At 42.0% G+C, this 17352-nt stretch overlaps 1 protein-coding gene across 4 annotated transcripts in view; it reads left to right on the plus strand.

Annotated features, from left to right (window-relative positions):
* PCCA (propionyl-CoA carboxylase subunit alpha) overlaps positions 1 to 17352 on the plus strand; it is a 323266-nt gene that overhangs the window by 87136 nt on the left and 218778 nt on the right. For all 4 annotated transcript variants that reach the window (XM_029073673.2, XM_029073672.2, XM_029073674.2 and 1 more), the window contains one exon: positions 11125 to 11256. In XM_029073673.2, the coding sequence (XP_028929506.1) occupies positions 11125 to 11256 (132 nt within the window). The remainder of the gene's footprint in view (positions 1 to 11124; positions 11257 to 17352) is intronic.

Consider the following 17352-nt stretch of genomic DNA (forward strand, 5'->3'; position numbering starts at 1 on the left):
CAGTGCAAATTGTCCTAAATGTGGGGTTTTCCGAGAATGTAACCCCCTAGTTTTAGGAGATCGGAAAGTAATTTTTTAAGGCTAATTTTGTAATATAAAATGGATAAAACTTTATTTGGGGCCCCAAAGTTTATGGGGTGGTAATAATATTAAGGGCTAATAAAATGATAATGGGGATTAAGTTGTGTAGGTAACATAAATGTTTTTTGATCCAGGAATCAGTCATTGAGTTGTTGGTATTTTTTGGGTGCTTACTATGTGCAGAGCACTATACTAAGCATTTGGGAGAGAGTACAGTACAACACAGCCGACACATTTCCTGTCCACAACAAGTTTACAGTCTAGCAGGGAAGAGAATCTTTATCATGTCTTTGTCATCAGTGTAATTATTTATTAAAGGTATAAATGATATTCCAAGTGCTGGTACTAGGCTATGCAAAAATACAAGAAGTTTCCAAGCTAAATGGGAAAAGATAACACCCAGGGAATACATCTAGTGCTGAAAAACTTCAGATAGAAGCCCTAAGTAGTAGTAATATTAGTAATAATAATGGTATTGCATAAGGAATGTAAAATAATTCAAGCAATTAACAACTATTCCAGAGTAAACTTCCTGCTTTGGCAGATTTTGCTACCTCTTGATATTCAGTGCGACCCAATCAGCCACTCAGGTGATACTGTCCTGAATGATCAATACTTGATTGAGTATTAGACCATATGAAAATATAAACTAATGATGAATAAGTGGAGCACTGGACCATACAAGGGTATGGACTATTGGAGTCATTCAGTTTAAATACTTTTCTGACATCTGGACAAGATATCAGAAGCCCACCACTAGGCTAAAGTGGAATCCTGATCTCTGGGAGAGCTGAAACTAGGAATGCCTTTCATCATTTGCGTTTGGTACAGGCATTTTCGTTTCTTTAATGTGATTCCCCCTGGAATTGTCTTGACCTTGGGTCTCTCCAGTGTGGTTTTCTTACAATAGCCTCAAAAAGAGTACTTGGAAGTTGTAAGGTAAGGTGAAGATGGTTATCAATATTGGCTTCGTGAAGTATTATTTACTGGTGTTTCTTCTAGTACTACCTGTTTGCTTCCAGGTGAAATTCAAATAACTCATTTTTCAGTTCAGGTACTTTTCAGCTAATGTGGTTTGAGCCAAATTTATCTTAGTGGCAGTCTCTTCTAGAAGGCAACTATAAGCCAGAATGAGGCCTCCAATTTATTTCTCAAGGGACAGTGCACTTTATTTGCACTTTGTTCCCTTTTTCCTTAACCGAACAGACCTGGAGTTTGCCTTTCAGGGAATGGTAAGGAAAACCTTTTTAATGACCAATCCAGATGGCTTATACAGTTTGTTTTTGTTGAGTTATTCCTCCACTGTACAGCTCAAGATTAGAATTGTGGGAAAGGGAAGAAACGACTTTGAGTGTACATGTAAGACCTGATAAAATTGAGGCAGTAGTAGGCAAATATACCAGTGTCCTGCTTCTGTGCTTGAATTTAGAAGTGAACCTTCTGTGCTCTGTTTCGGTCCAAGGTGCTGCCCCTCGGTCCAGCCCAAACCTGTTCCCTGGACTCTAGGGAGAGGAAAGAACTACGTGCTCTCAATTACCTTTAATAACATCATTCTCGGTTAATGTGAACTGCATTCTCCCCACATCATCATAATTGCTTCACTTTGTTGGCTGAATGAATATATGCCCCATTTGTGTTTCACTGGCTTGTTTTATTAAATTCGTACCATTCAGTCATATAAAGAGGTGGAGAGGTTGGGTATGGGAAATAAGGTAGGAAACTGGAGGCCTGGAGAGGGGATTGAAAATGGCAGAGAGGATGGGAGACGGGGAGAGGATGGTGGGGGAATAACAAAAAGACCTCTTGCACAGTGATGAGGCTTCTTAGTTAATCGGATTAGGCTCGGACTCCTAAGTGGGTTGTTAGGCTCCCTGAATCATTCTCTCAGCTCTTCTACTGCCCTGCTGTATGATTAAAGGCAAACAACTAGCAGCACTGATAGTCTGGATCTGTAGACCCTGCAGGGTTTGAAAACATCGGTCAGACATGGTCATTGCCCACAAGAATCTTACACTCTAGTGGGAGAGGTGAAATCGAAAAGTTTAAAATCAGCGGCGGTGTAAATGTCTACACATACACACTTTATGCGTGTTGAATTCTGGGAGGCTGATTGGTGATTGTCTGCATTGATGAGGGACAGTTTACAAGTTCAGAACTGTGCACTTTCACGTCTTGAGCTCCCTTTAAGAAAAAGGGAATAATTTGGTAAGGCTGATTAGAGGAAAGAAGTTGCATAGGCCTGTGGGAACAGCCTGAAGAAAGGCCTGAAGAAAATACAGCAGTGCACCTTCTCTGGCTCCTTGCCACTTGGATGAGTATTGCTCAGGTGCTAAAGGTTAAGAGGGGGAAAGACGTATTTTTTTTATCAGTATGTGCTAAGTGCTTACTGTGTGCCAGGTACTATTCCAAGCTCTGGGATAGATACAGGGTAGTCAGGTTGTTCATTCAATAGTATTTATTGAGCGCTTACTATGTGCAGAGCACTGTACTAAGCGCTTGGAATGAACAAGTCGGCAACAGATACAGTCCCTGCCGTTTGACGGGCTTACAGTCTAATCGGGGGAGACGGACAGACGAGAACAATGGCAATAGAGTCGAGGGGAAGAACATCTCGTAAAAACAATGGCAACTAAATAGAATCAAGGCGATGTACAATTCATTAACAAAATAAATAGGGTAATGGAAATATATACAGTTGAGTGGACGAGTACAGTGCTGTGGGGATGGGAAGGGAGAGGTGGAGGAGCAGAGGGAAAGGGGGAAAAAGAGGGTTTAGCTGCGGAGAGGTGAAGGGGGGGTGGCAGAGGGAGTAGAGGGAGGAGAGGAGCTCAGTCTGGGAAGGCCTCTTGGAGGAGGTGAGTTTTAAGTAGGGTTTTGAAGAGGGGAAGAGAATCAGTTTGGCGGAGGTGAGGAGAGAGGGCCTTCCAGGACTGCGGGAGGACGTGGCCCAGGGGTCGATGGCGGGATAGGCGAGACCGAGGGACGGTGAGGAGGTGGGCGGCAGAGGAGCGGAGCATGCGGGGTGGGTGGTAGAAAGAGAGAAGGGAGGAGAGGTAGGAAGGGGCAAGGTGATGTAGAGCCTCGAAGCCTAGAGTGAGGAGTTTTTGTTTGGAGCGGAGGTTGATAGGCAACCACTGGAGTTGTTTAAGAAGGGGAGTGACATGCCCAGATCGTTTCTGTAGGAAGATGAGCCGGGCAGCGGAGTGAAGAATAGACTGGAGCAGGGCGAGAGAGGAGGAAGGGAGGTCAGATGTTGTCCCACATGGGACTCACAGTCTTAGTCCCCATTTTACAGCTGAGGGAACTGAGGCACAGAGAAGTGAAGTGACTCGCTCCAGGTCACACAGTAGACAAGTAGCAGAGCTTGGATTAGAACCTAGGTCTTTCTAACCCTGTCTAACTTTGTCAACTAAGGCCACGCTGCGTCTTTGACGTGTTCTATTGCCAGCAGAACATTTGCGTAAGTTGTTGCCGCAGGAGTGGTGTTGGGTGCCTCGAGCCACCCAAACTCTCTTGGCCCAGTCCTCCTGCTCCCAGTGGCGTGCTTTGCAAGATGACTTGTTCCAAGTCACAGCACCCATTGCGACAGCCACCCCACCGCCAGCATTCTGAAAGCTCCTTTTTCCTGCCGCAGGAGAGGGAGAAGGTGGGGCGGGGCCCTGGCTTTGAGGGAAACGGTAGCTGCAGGGTGACTTCTGGGTGGTGGGACCTGCACTCCCGCCACGTCAGTCATCCTCATCCGGGGACCGGCCCCTTCATCCCCTCAGCCTGCCGGCAAGAGAGGTGAGAGCCAGCCGGATGGGGCCCAGTGGCGAGGGGAGGGACAGTTGTAGGATCAGGACCTTGGCTTTCCACATATCCTACTAAAAATGACAGTTCTGGCTTTTAGTGTTGACCATACCTGTGCTTGGCTTAAATTACAAAGGGGTCGCTTGATCATTATGTGGCCCTTTAGAAGGGAGTCATGGGATACTCACAGCAGAGGCCTGCTGGAGTCCAGTGCCGGACCGTGGGGTACTGACTCCACAGAGGGGCAGATCATTGTTGGGAGGACTGTTTGGGGTTTGCTAATATCTTCTCTAATTTACCGCCAAGACGGCGAGTCGCAGTTGGTGGCAGGAAGGTGGCCCCTTTCCCCGTATCTGGCATTTTAGCTAGTGTTGCAGGGAATTTTTTATCTCCCTCCCACCCCCACCCCTTCAAATGGTGGACCCATTTGGTGAACTTCAGTATGGTCATAGTATAACCAGGTCTGATTTCTGTTTTTCTACTTTGTGACTCCTATCTGGATTTTCTTCTGTCCAGCCCCAGAATGAACACATGTGTATGGAACACATCTTAAATGTAATAATAAAATACAAACTTATAAACCATCTTAGTTAATTTGTCTTGGATGCTAACTTGAAGTTTATATAATATATGCAATCTTGTGAAATACTTTAAGCCAATTCCCAGAAACCTGGTTTGGCCAGAGGAATCTATGCCACTCTTTTACGTATTACCAATGACTGGTTTTCATTTAGTCTGATGTATATTTTGTATTAAATGTCTACTTGGCACAGTACATTCAAGAAATGCTATTGCTTCCAGATGGCTGCCAAGTACAGTATAGCTTGGTTTGGGCAATGAAATGGTTATTTTCTCCACTTAGGTATTACAGTCAAGCTTTTTAAGGAGTTTATCTTCCTGGGAATATATTTGATATATAAAATCCTGTGTTTGGGGGAGTGAGTTAAAACTGAGTAAACTCAGTAAGGAATGTCCCTTATGTTATCTCTAAGTGGTAGATATACCTCAAGATAAAATTGTTTAGCTTTTTAATTTTCTGACAGTATTTCAAGGGAGGAAGATCAATTTCCTTGTTTCAAACCTAGAACTAATTCTCTTCCCCTCTTCAAAACCCTACTTAAAACTCACCTCCTCCAAGAGGCCTTCTCAGACTGAGCTCCCCTTCTCCTCTACTCCCTCTACCGCCCCCCCTTCACCTCTCCGCAGCTTGCAACCCTCTTTTCCCCCCATTTCCCTCTGCTCCTCCCCCTATACCTTCCCCTCCCCTCAGCACTGTACTCGTCTGCTCAACTGTATATATTTTCATTACCCTATTTATTTTGTTAATGAAATGTACATCGCCTCGATTCTGTTTAGTTGCCATTGTTTTCCATGGCTCAGTGAAAAGAGCCCGGGCTTGGGAGTCAGAGGTCATGGGTTCGAATCCCAGCTTTGTCACTTGTCAGCTGTGTGACTGTGGGCAAGTCACTTCACTTCTCTGGGCCTCAGTTACCTCATCTGTAAAATGGGGAATTGATTGTGAGCCTCATGTGGGACAACTGATTACCCTGTATCTCCCCCCGTGCTTAGAACAGTGCTCGGCACATAGTAAGCGCTTAACAAATACCAACATTATTATTAATGAGATGTTCTTCCCCTTGACTCTATTGCCATTGTTCTTGTATGTCTGTCTCCCCCGATTAGACTGTAAGCCTGTCAAACGGCAGGGACTGTTTCTATCTGTTGTGGACTTGTTCATTCCAAGCGCTTAGTACAGTGCTCTGCACATAGTAAGCGCTCAATAAATACTATTGAATGAATGAAATCCTGCTTATTGAGCACTTACTATATGCAGAGCACTGTACTAAACACCTGGAGGAGTACAATGAAACTGGTAGCCTTGATCCCCTGCCCGTAAGGAGCTTATAGTCTAGTGGGGGAACAGGCGCTAAAATAAATTACAGGTAGAGGAAATGGCAGAGTTTAAGGATATGTACACCAGTGGCTTGGGTGGGTTGAATATAAAGTACTTAAGGGATACACATCTGAATGCCTAGATAGGTGACTTGGAAGGGGAAATGAGGATGGAGTCAGGGAAAGCCTCTTGGAGGAGATGTGTTGTTAGAAGGGCTTTGAAAGTGGGCGGTATTTGTTAAGCGCTTACTATATGCCGAGCACTGTTGCAAGTGCTGGGATAGATACAAGGATATCAGTTTGTCCCGTGTGGGCCTCACAGTCTTAATCCCCATTTTACGGATGAGGTAACTAAGGCACGAGAAGTTAAGTGACTTGCCCAAAGTCACACATGTCCCAAGTGGCCGAGGTGGGAACCCATGACCTCTGACTCCCAAGCCCGTGCTCTTTCCACTAAGCCATGCTGCTTCTCATGATCCGTCGGGTATGAAGGGAGTGGAAATTCCAGGCCAGAGGAAGATGTGGACAAGAAGATGGAGGTAAAAAGAATGGGTTGCTGTTAGAGGAGTAAAGCCTGTGGATTGGGTTGTAGTAAGAGATCAGTGAGACAAATCGTGGGGTAGAGTTGATTGAGTGCCTTACAGCCAATGGTAAGATGTTTCTGTTTTATGTGGAGATGGATGGGCAATCCTTGGAAGCTTTTGAGGAATGGAGAGATGTGGACTGAACTTTTTTTTTAGAAAAATGGTGTGGGCAGCAGATTGAATTATGGACTTGAGAGTGGAGAGACAGGCAGCAAAGAGGTCAGCTGATATAATTTTAGGACATTATAGCGTGGCTCAGTGGAAAAGAGCCTGGACTTTGGAGTCAGAGGTCATGAGTTTGACTCCCGTCTCTGCCACTTGTCAGCTGTGTGACTGTGGGCAAGTCACTTAACTTCTCTGGGCCTCAGTTCCCTCATCTGTCAAATGGGGATTAACTGTGAGCCTCACGTGGGACAACCTGATTACCCTGTATCTCCCCCAGCGTTTAGAACAGTGCTCGGCACATAGTAAGCGCTTAACAAATACCAACATTATTATAAAGTGTTTTGCATTAATTTATAAACCCAGGATTACATTTATTAGTACTTGCAATTTCCAATATTTATACCCGTCTTCTCTCACTTCATGTAATCAGCAGCAATATCCATTTTCCAAGGTAATGAAGAAAAAGGTCGGGCCATTAAGCTTCCACATTCTCTGCTCTTTATGTAGGATCAGGGTACTAAAAAGAGATGAGTTAACATAAACCTGAGAAAGCTGTTTAACCTTCTTTCTGTTCTGGAAATGTAGATGCAATAACATTTGCAGCTGAAAAGACTCATTCTCAGTTTCGAATGTTTAAGGATGCAAATGAAGCATTTTGTCTTTTCTGTAGCCTGGAGGTGTATGCAAGAAAACAGAAAGAGGTTTCTGGGATTAGTTCCATGGATTTCTTTTATCATGTAAAGATTAAGGCCACTTTCAATGGCAAGAACAGAAGAAAAGCAATATGGAAGACATCCAGGGAAATTTCTTGAGTCTTCATTTGTTTGTGTCCAATTTTCCAAAATTTGTTATAGCACCTCTGTCTGCCTAACCTGTTTTCTCAATTTGGACCTCTAAACTTTAAAGCCACGGATGCTTAAAAACATGGAAGGTCATTTTTGAGGGGGGGAACTGATTACTTATATCACTAAATAAGACATTATGATCTGCCTAGCTTTTGTATTAAAATGAGTTAATCCCCTATTCTCATTTGTGAGGACCCGTTGTAAATTTATATCCGTACTTAAATTTATTTGGGGGGGGAGAAATTATGCAAGTCAGCTGTTTAGATCTTAGTTCTCTCTTTTTTAGGTTTGTCTTGTATATTGCAGGCTGGTAAAATGCAGTGACTGCATTGGAGCCTTGAAAATAGGAGCATTAAGAGAGTGCTGAACAAAGTCTAGTTTCCTATTTATTTGTAGGGCAACATCAATGCAAAACATAGCAGGGTGTGTCTGTGTGTATATGTTTACACATGCATGTGTTCATACACATCGCTTTGCAGTGGGTCTGACTGTGGCCACCACAGGTATTCAATGTATGCTGCTTAGTGTACATGGGCTGCAAAATGGAAGCCTTACCATGAAGAGAAAGAATGACGTAAGAAATATTGATATGAATATTTAAGAGCGAGTTCCACTTGTAGAATATCACTGCGTTTGCCCCGTGCATTTCCCCACCCACCTTTGTACTGTACTGAGACAGAATAAGTTTCTCCACTTTTATTTCACACTATTCCATCTCTTTTGGTTTTAAGTGTGTGAGAATTCTGTCTCTAGGTATCACACTTGAATAGCTGTCCCGTCTGTTTATTACTGTAGCTTACTCTCTCGATCGCTTAGTATAGTGTGCTGCACACAGTAAGCGCTCAATACAAGTGGGTGAACAAATACCGTAGTCACTATTATTGTTATTAGTAAGAATGAACGGGCTTGGGGACAAAGTGGTTTTGCCGTTGCTGTTTAGGGCATTTAGAGAGATTAGGCACTTTGGCACTTTTGCTTTTTCTCGGCACTTACGTAGATTATTACATTCATAATGGGATTTTACCAATAGAGCATCAAAAGTATCTTAGGTTCTGTATGGACTACAATAGAACATCTTATCATTTTTATTGAAAAGGTTTCTAATTTTGAGTGGGAACATATTACTATGCTGAAATATATACAGATTATAAGCAAAATGTTTGGAGTGAAAACCAGTGGGCTAAATGTCTCTCTCAAAACAGAATACTGTTATTACTACTGTTTCTGTTATTGTGTGACTACAGAAAGGAATACAAACAAGCAATTTCTAGTGAGTGTTTAAGAGCAATAAGTATGTGTTCTGTTTTGTAAAACATGCTACCTGGCTGAATTCCAAGGTATTTTCCTTAGGTGTGAAATATATTACAGTTTGAAGATTAGATTTTTCAAATGCTGATCAGTCAGGATTTAGGAAGAGGCCGTTGAAGTGGACACTCCAGAGAAAATTAAAAGAGGAAGAGAAGACTCTTGCCTCTGAGCTCAAGGGAACTGAGGCCCAGAGAAGTGAAGTGACTTGCCCACAGTCACACAGCTGACAAGCGGCAGAGCCGGGATTCAAACCCATGACCTCTGGCTCCCAAGCCCGGGCTCTTTCCACTGAGCCACACTACTTTTCTAATACACATGTACATACATATCTGTGCTCATGGAATGTGGTATTGTACTCTCCCAAGTGCAGAACACAGTGCTAGGCACACAGTAAGTGCTCAATAAATAGGATTGATTAATACATAAAGAAGCAGTGTGGCTCACTGGAAAGAGCACGGGCTTGGAAGCCAGAGGTCATGGGTTCGAATTCCGACTCTGCCACCTGTCAGCTGTGTGACTGTGGGCAAGACACTTAACTTCTCTGTGCCTCATGACCTCATCTGTAAAATGGGGATTAACTGTGAGCCTCGCGTGGGATAACCTGCTTACCCTGTATCTACCCCAACACTTAGAACAGTGTTCTGCACATAGTAAGTGCTTAACAAATACCAACATTATTATTATTATTATACACACATATTGTGTTTGCCGAGTGTACTTTGGGATAGTTGGAACAGACAGAGATTTGTGTTAGCTTATTTAGTTGTCAGTTTTTATAATGCAGAAAGGTGTCTGCCCAGTGAAGTGTCAGGCAATCATATTTACTGAGCACTTACTGTATGTGGAGCACTATACTAAGCATTTGGGAGAGTACAGTATAATGGAGTTGGTTCCCTGCCTACAAGGACGTTTCAGCCTAGGGTGGGGAGACAGACATTAGTAAAAATGAATAATAATAATGTTGGTATTTGTTAAGTGCTTACTATGTGCAGAGCACTGTTCTAAGTGCTGGGGTAGATACAGGTTAATCAGGTTGTCCCATGTGAGGCTCACAGTTAATCCCCATTTTATAGATGAGGTCATTGAGGCACAGAGAGGTTAAGTGACTTGCCCACAGTCACACAGCTGACAAGTGGCAGAGCTGGGATTCGACCCCATGACCTCTGACTCCCAAGCCCGGGCTCTTTCCATTAAACCACGCTGCTTCTCGAATAATGAATAAATGATCCACTTTTTCCTCTATTCAGATTTCACTGTGCTAGTATCACCTGAGGCATTCTGTCCAGAGCCAGTGTAACTATTCCAAGGGCTACCCTCAATTAAGGTTGTAAAGCTCTTGCTGAAGGATTCGTGAGCCCTTCTCTGTATAGATCATGAGCTTGTTGTGGCAGGAATGTGTCTGTGTGCTGTTATATTGTATCTCCCAAGCGCTTAGTACAATGCTTTGCATACAGTAAGCACTTAATAAATACAACTGAATGAATATTGAACCCGTATTAGCTTCCTAGTGAACTTAGTTTAAAATTGGCTTATGTTTCTTGGGGCTTGGTAAATGCATGTAACTGGTGTATTTTGTATATCTTGAAGTTGTGATTTAAGGGGCTTGCTTTATTTTAAGTTAGTTGTGGATAGGGAATATCTCTATCAACGCTGTTATATTGTACTCTCCCAAGCACTTAGTACAGTGCTTTGCACACAGTAAGTGCTCAGCAGATGTGATCAACTGTATTCTAAACCAAACAAAAATGAAATGCACTTTGCTCATTTTAAAGGGATTTGCCAGTTTTTGGAGTGACAAGCCCTCAGTTTTATGCTGAGTTATTTGACAACTATAGTACAGTCTATGGGGATAGGACAAGAGGTTGGCTACCAGAGTGCTAAGAGAAAAATCATAATTCATCGAGGGGTCTCTTAAGGAATGAGTAGACCTTATGCCTGACATTAACATGGAACAGATTCAATTTGTTTGAAAAGGTAGGCAGACTCTGTTAACATGCTCATTATTCAGTTATGTGAATTTCACTCTGTAAAACAATCCAAATGTTGATGAAGTTTGTTTTTATTGGTGCGTAAAAATAAAATAAATCTGGAGTTGTACTAAATGAATATATTTTTGTAAGTCACTTGTGACTCTCTAATCAAAAGTTCAGGGGTCTCCTCCCTCAAGGGGTACTTCTTTTCAAGGGGTACTTATTGATTACTTTCAACCATTTTTTGTTGGCCTGGTTTTGATTTCTATAATTACCAATTATAGGAGATTTGAATCTGCACCTGTATGTTTAATCAGATAATATACATTTTAATATACTGTCTTGAAATGGTTACTTTTAAAAAATTATTTATGGTACACAAAGCGATTGATTGTAAATTAGCCAAAATGTGTTTTTGATTTTCTTATAAATGTGAACTCGCACCTAATATGTTCCTCTTTTAAAGTTAAAACTTGGTTGTCTCCATAGGAAGCAAATGGCATCACCTTCATTGGACCGGACACACATGCTATTCAAGCCATGGGAGACAAGATTGAAAGCAAGTTATTAGCTAAGAATGCAAAGGTCAATACAATCCCTGGCTTTGATGGAGTGGTCAAGGTAAGAATCTCTCTTGTCTTTCCACTAAAAGCAGCGTCTAGTGGAAAGAGTGGGAACCCAGGAGTCAGCGGACCTGGGTTCTAATGTGGCTGTTCTGCCTACTGTGTGACTTTGGGCAGGTCACTCGACGTCTCTATACGTTTCCTCTTCTGGAAAATGGGGATTCAATGTCTATTCTCCCTTCTGCTTAGATGTGAGTCCAAATGGGACAGAGATTCTCTGGCCTGATTAATTTGCATCTACCCCAGCATTTAGAACAGTTCTTGACACACAATAATAATGTTGGTATTTGTTAAGCGCTTTCTATGTGCAGAGCACTGTTCTAAGCGCTGGGATAGACACGGTAATCAGGCTGTCCCACGTGAGGCTCACAGTTAATCCCCGTTTTACAGATGAGGTAACTGAGGCACAGAGAAGTGAAGTGACTTGCCCAGAGTCACACAGCTGACAAGTGGCAGAGCGCATAACAAGTGCTTAATAATATAGTAATAATAATATCTACCTCTGTGCTTAGAACAGTCTTTGAAACATAGTATGTGCGTAACAAATACAATACTGCTACAACTAATAATCCCTTGAAACTCAAGTCAAACATCTTTTTAAAGCTCTTACTCCTTTAAATGACAGCTGAAGACCCACCTCTTCCAAGAAGCTTTTCTCCAGCTTAGGGCATCTGTACAATTATGCACATATAAACTAGCACAATCTGGTGTTTTATAATATTTTGAGTATTTGAGGACAGGAACTGTATCTCTTCTCTACCATGTGCTCTTAGAACATGGTTAAAAGTGCTATGTATATTGCTCAGTAAATACATGATGTTGTTTCATATGTTTCCAGTTAATGTTACTTCAGAATTGATCAAAATAGAACTTGAACAATTGCCTTTTGGATCCTGAACTTCTACATTCTACTTTTCTCTTTCTAAATTGGAATTGCTTTTCTTGAGATTTTTGCATCTGTTATTGACAGTGATTAGTTAAAACTGAATTTAAACAAAACTTGGCCAGTGAAAAAAATTCTGGGTATGCTTCTGTTGCAAGACCAAATTTTAAATGTGCCTATTAAAGTGTTTGACCACTTCCACCTTCCCTGAAAGCCTCCCTCCCAATCCCCCTGTGTTTTCTACTGAATATGGTGGCACTTTAAGATTCAACTTCCCCCTTTTTGGAGAAATGATTTATCCAAACACCAGACTCCAACTGCTCCCAGGGATCTTGCTCAGTTCAAGAAAATTTAGAAAAAAAAAATAGTGAATTGACACATTTCCTAAAATTGTCACTTGAAAGTCTTTATATGACCTACAAAGTTTCTCTGGGTAGGTGGATGCAAAATAGGATGACCCAGAGTGTGTACTGGAGGATGGTTAATTCAGGTGAGTCAGTCAGAAAATCAGTGGTATTTCCTGAACACTTACGCTGCGGTACTAGGTGCTTCGGCGAAAACCATACAGTGGATGGTCATCCCATTTTGTATTGGCTCTGATAATTCAACTGCCTAAACCCTCTCCTCCTGTAGAGCACATATGGGGGTGATGTAGGGAGAGAACATGATCGGAGCCCTCTGCCTGTGGGTTTGAGGCTATTTGGGAACCCCTGGTGTTGGATTGTCATTGTAGCAGCGTGGCTCAGTGGAAAGAGCCTGGGCTGGGGAGTCAGAGGTCATGGGTTCGAATCCCTGCTCTGCCACTTGTCAGCTGTGTGACTGTGGGCAAGTCACTTAACTTCTCTGGGCCTCAGTGACCTCATCTGTAAAATGGGGATTAACTGTGAGCCTCACGTGGTACAACCTGATTACCCTGTATCTCCCCCAGCGCTTAGAACAGTGCTCTGCACATAGTCAGCGCTTAACAAATACTGACATTATTATTGCACCTCTTAAGCCCCACCCTTCCATAGGTGGATATTGGGAAGTTACTGAAACGGGAATGGTGAAGGGGAAATAAATGAACTTTTAGGGGTTTTTTTGGTTTTGTTTTTAAATAATTTAATAATGATGTTTAAGTGCTTACTAAGCGCATGGCACTATAATAATAATGATATTATTTGTTAAGCACTTACTACATGCCAAGCACTATTCTAAGCGCTACTAAGCACTGGAGTAGATACAAGCTAATCAGCTTGGTTACAGTCCATGTCTCATATGGGACTCACAGTCTTAATCCCCCTTTCACAGATGAGGTAATTGAGGCGTACAGAAGATAAGTCGCTTGCCTAAGATTACACAGCAGACAAATGGTTGAGCCCAGGTCCTTAATAATGATGATAATAATAATAATAATGGTATTTCTTAATTGCTTACTATGAGCCGGGCACTGTTCTAAGTGCTGGGGTAGATACTAGGTAATCAGGTTGTCCCATGTGAGGCTCACAGTCCTAATCCCCATTTTACAGAAGAGGTAACTGAGGCACAGAAAAGTTAAATGACTTACCCAAAGTCACACAGCTGACAAGTGGCAGAGCCAGGATTAGAACCCATGACTCTGACTCCCAAGCCCAGGCTCTTTCCACTAAGCCATGGTGCTTCTCTTAACTCTACCTCTCCTTCTAACTCTTAGACTTGTACTCTTTCCACTAGGCCATGCTGCTTTAGTTGTTTGTTGTTTTTGTGCTTGTCTTTTCTCTTCCTCCACAGTAATACTAGCCTGTTTCTTCCCCCTACCATCCTCAAACTTGATTATAGAATCCTTGGGGAAAGGGGTTTTAAGTTTTTATGAATTCTCAAATACCCAGTATAGTGCTGTGCCCCAAGTAGGCTCTCAATAGATATTAGTATTAAATAAACATAGTAGCCTGCAAAGGGGCACCCTTTTACTGAGATGTTACTCAGTGTTATCTTCATATTTATTCTGTTTCTCCATCTGCCTCTCAAGGCTGCCATCTTAGATACTAAGCCTGAGGCAAAGCGAGTGATATAAGGTTTCTCCCCAGGTGGCCTTCCCCTTGTTGCCCGGGAACTACAGGTTCTTACCCCGTGGGCCTACAGTTCTGATTGACTTGGAAGTGGCCTGAAGTTATGTGAAGTGGGGGGGCCCCGTATCTGGATTAAAGTTGAGTATGTCATCATACGCCAAGAGTTTGGAGCTGTATACAAGTTAACAAAAGTGGTGTGGCCTAGTGGAAAGAACTTGAGCCTGGGTATCAGAGGACCTGGGCTCTAATCGTGACTGCCTCTTGCCTGCTGTGGGACCGTAGGCAACTCATTAATTGCTCTGTGTTTTTGTTTCCTCATCTGTAAAATGGGGATTGAATGTCTCTTTCCCCTCCCTCTTAGACTTTGAGCCCTATGGGAAACAGAGACTGTCTAACCTAAGTATCCCAGAGCGTAGTGTAAAGCTTGGCCAATAATAAGCACTTCACAAAAAACATTATCATTATTATTACTACTACTAATAATGATAATAACAATAATAAGTTTATTGGCTAATGCAGTGAATCAGGGCATTTGTACTGTAGGTGTACCACCGGGTTTAAGGGACAAGGTCTTGTAGATCCCAGGCTTTTACGGCTGCCACTCTGTCCCTCTGGGAGCACCGGGGATCTGTGGTGATGACCCCACGGCCCGCTAAGGACCCTGGTTCATCATTTTGTGTGGAGCAGGGACTCCAATGAGGCACTTAGAGAAGTGGAGGATTTACTTCATCTCCCAGCCTCTGGAAGTTTAAGTGCTGCATATCATGCCTGGAACCTAGAAGTAAACTGAAAGCGGGATCTGTAGGAACGCTGGGGACCTGTTCTCTGCAGCACCCCAGCAGGGCAAGGGAAAGAAGTGAAGCAAGTCCTAGGAGGTCATACAGTATCACTTCCAGTTTATTTTCCAATCTCTGATGCTCCTGGAAAGAAACCTGTGGAATGGGTTGCCTGAGAGGTAAGTTTCCCATTGGCTTTACCACTTTGCAAGGAGCACAGGCGGGGAAGAATTATGGGAGATACTCAGTCGATGCCGGGAAAGCCTGGTGTTCCAATTGGTTCTGTTTCTTGGGAGTGGCAGGTTGACATATGCCAGAGCAGAGGGTTATCTAGGACTACAGTATAATGAGCACACTTTGTTGGATTTCCACTATTTTGTGCCTATTTTCCTTTTTTAAAGAGATCTTGCAGCATTTTCAGTGTCAAAAGGTGTTGTCAGTTTTAGAATATTCAGTTTGCTATATTCCTTTTTTTTAAAAAAGAAAATTTAGAATTGACCAAATCACTTTTTATGCTGTACTTTGTAGTAAAATTTGACATTTTAGGGCTGATAGAACTAGGGCTTTTATACACTTACAGTAAAATCCTACCTATTCAGAGACTTACTGGTTTCATATTACTTAAAGGCTTTTAATTTTATAGTAGGATTTTCTCTAAGAATATGGAGAATTGCTTTTGTTTCAAAACATCTTCTTTTCATAAGGGTTCCTATAGTTATAGATCATAAAAATGATTTCACATGCTTAACTGCTGATCTTTTAGTCAGCCTTCTAAAGGAGTAAACAACTTTAACAGACTTCTTTAAATTTTTACCAGACTGCCCCTCTCCTAGAAGTGCAGAGGAAGTAAAATAAAATAAACATTTCTGACTTGTTTATGGTATTTATTAAGCACTTACTATGTGCCAGGCAAGGTATTAAGCTCTGGGGTAGATGCAAGCTAATCAGGTCAGACACAGTGCATGTCCCAAAGTCTTAATCCCCATTTTACAGATGAGGTAACTGAAGCACAGAGAAGTGAAATGACTTGCCCAGGGTCACACAGCAGACAAGTGGCTGATCCAGGATTAGAACCCAGGTCTTTCTGGCTCCCAGGCCTGTGCTCTATCCACTAGGCATGCTGCTTCTCATCTACTCCTCAAGTCCTGGACTATATAAACTACCATTCTGACTCCATTATATATAACTGGCCATAATATACTTTTAGAGTCACCCTTCAATGTGAGACTATATGCTCGCTGTGGGCAGGGAGTATGTGTGCAAACTCTTTATTGTACTCACCTTAGTGATTAATGTACAGTAAAAGTCCTCTGCACATAATAAATGCTCAGAAATTACCATTGCTGGATTGCTGCTGTGATGAAACTCTTTCTGTGAGTGTGAGGATCACTGAGAGGATCTCCTTCATTCTTGCACGCCACGCACATGAAAATATAGTAACAGTACCTTTTCTGACCCCTTGCATAATACTTGAATAGCCCATTTTGGCCAAGAAAGCATATTGTTTGTCTAGTGGTTATTGGTATAAAATAATTCACATAACTTCGATAAGCAGTACCCGACCATTATGATAAAATAAGATTCTGGACCAGTGAGGTCCATTTTGAATTGTAATGTGCACATATTGCATTGTGAATTGTTTAAATAGATAATAGATGTGCATGACTAGTTTAATTCAGAATGTACTGGTAAAAATTTTGAAAAATACACTCCATTTACTAAGCAGTTATTTAGGTAGAGTCTGTGAAACTTTTCCATTCTTAGATGCAATTTCCCAGGTGAATGTTAGATGTAATTGTGTATATGTTAAGCACTTACTGTGTGCCAAGTATGGTAGTAATGATCAGTTAGAGACAATATAAACAGATTGTACACAATCCCTTTCTTGCACGTGGTCATAGTCTTATGGGGAGGAAGAGCGTGTATATTATCCCTATTTTGTAAATGAGGAAACTGACGAATAGAGGTGTTTAATAATTGCTCACTGTCACACAGCAGGCCAACAAACAGAGCTAGGATTAGAACCTCGGTCTCCTGACTTCCATGCCCATGTTCTTTCCATCAGGCCTTGCAAGTCGTCATAAAGTTAGGAATGATGAGTTACTGGTCAAAATCTGTGATAGTGAAGAGAATGCCAAGATAACATAACTTTTATTTTGAGTTTGGGGCAGCTATATTGCTCTTGAGGTTTGAGATTTCACTTTTTTAAGTGGTTTAGTGTTCGAATCTGAATCTCCATATTGCTTTTTATTTCACATTTCTAGGTATGTGAATTATGTCATATTTGATATGAGGAAAATGAAAAATATTGCCACTTAGAATTTTGCCAAGATTGTGGAGGTGTACTTACACAAGATCAGTGTTATATAATAATATGGCAAGATGAAGCATAATGCAGGGACTAGATA

Source organism: Ornithorhynchus anatinus, chromosome 10, assembly GCF_004115215.2.
Source record: "Ornithorhynchus anatinus isolate Pmale09 chromosome 10, mOrnAna1.pri.v4, whole genome shotgun sequence".
Lineage (NCBI taxonomy): Eukaryota > Metazoa > Chordata > Mammalia > Monotremata > Ornithorhynchidae > Ornithorhynchus > Ornithorhynchus anatinus.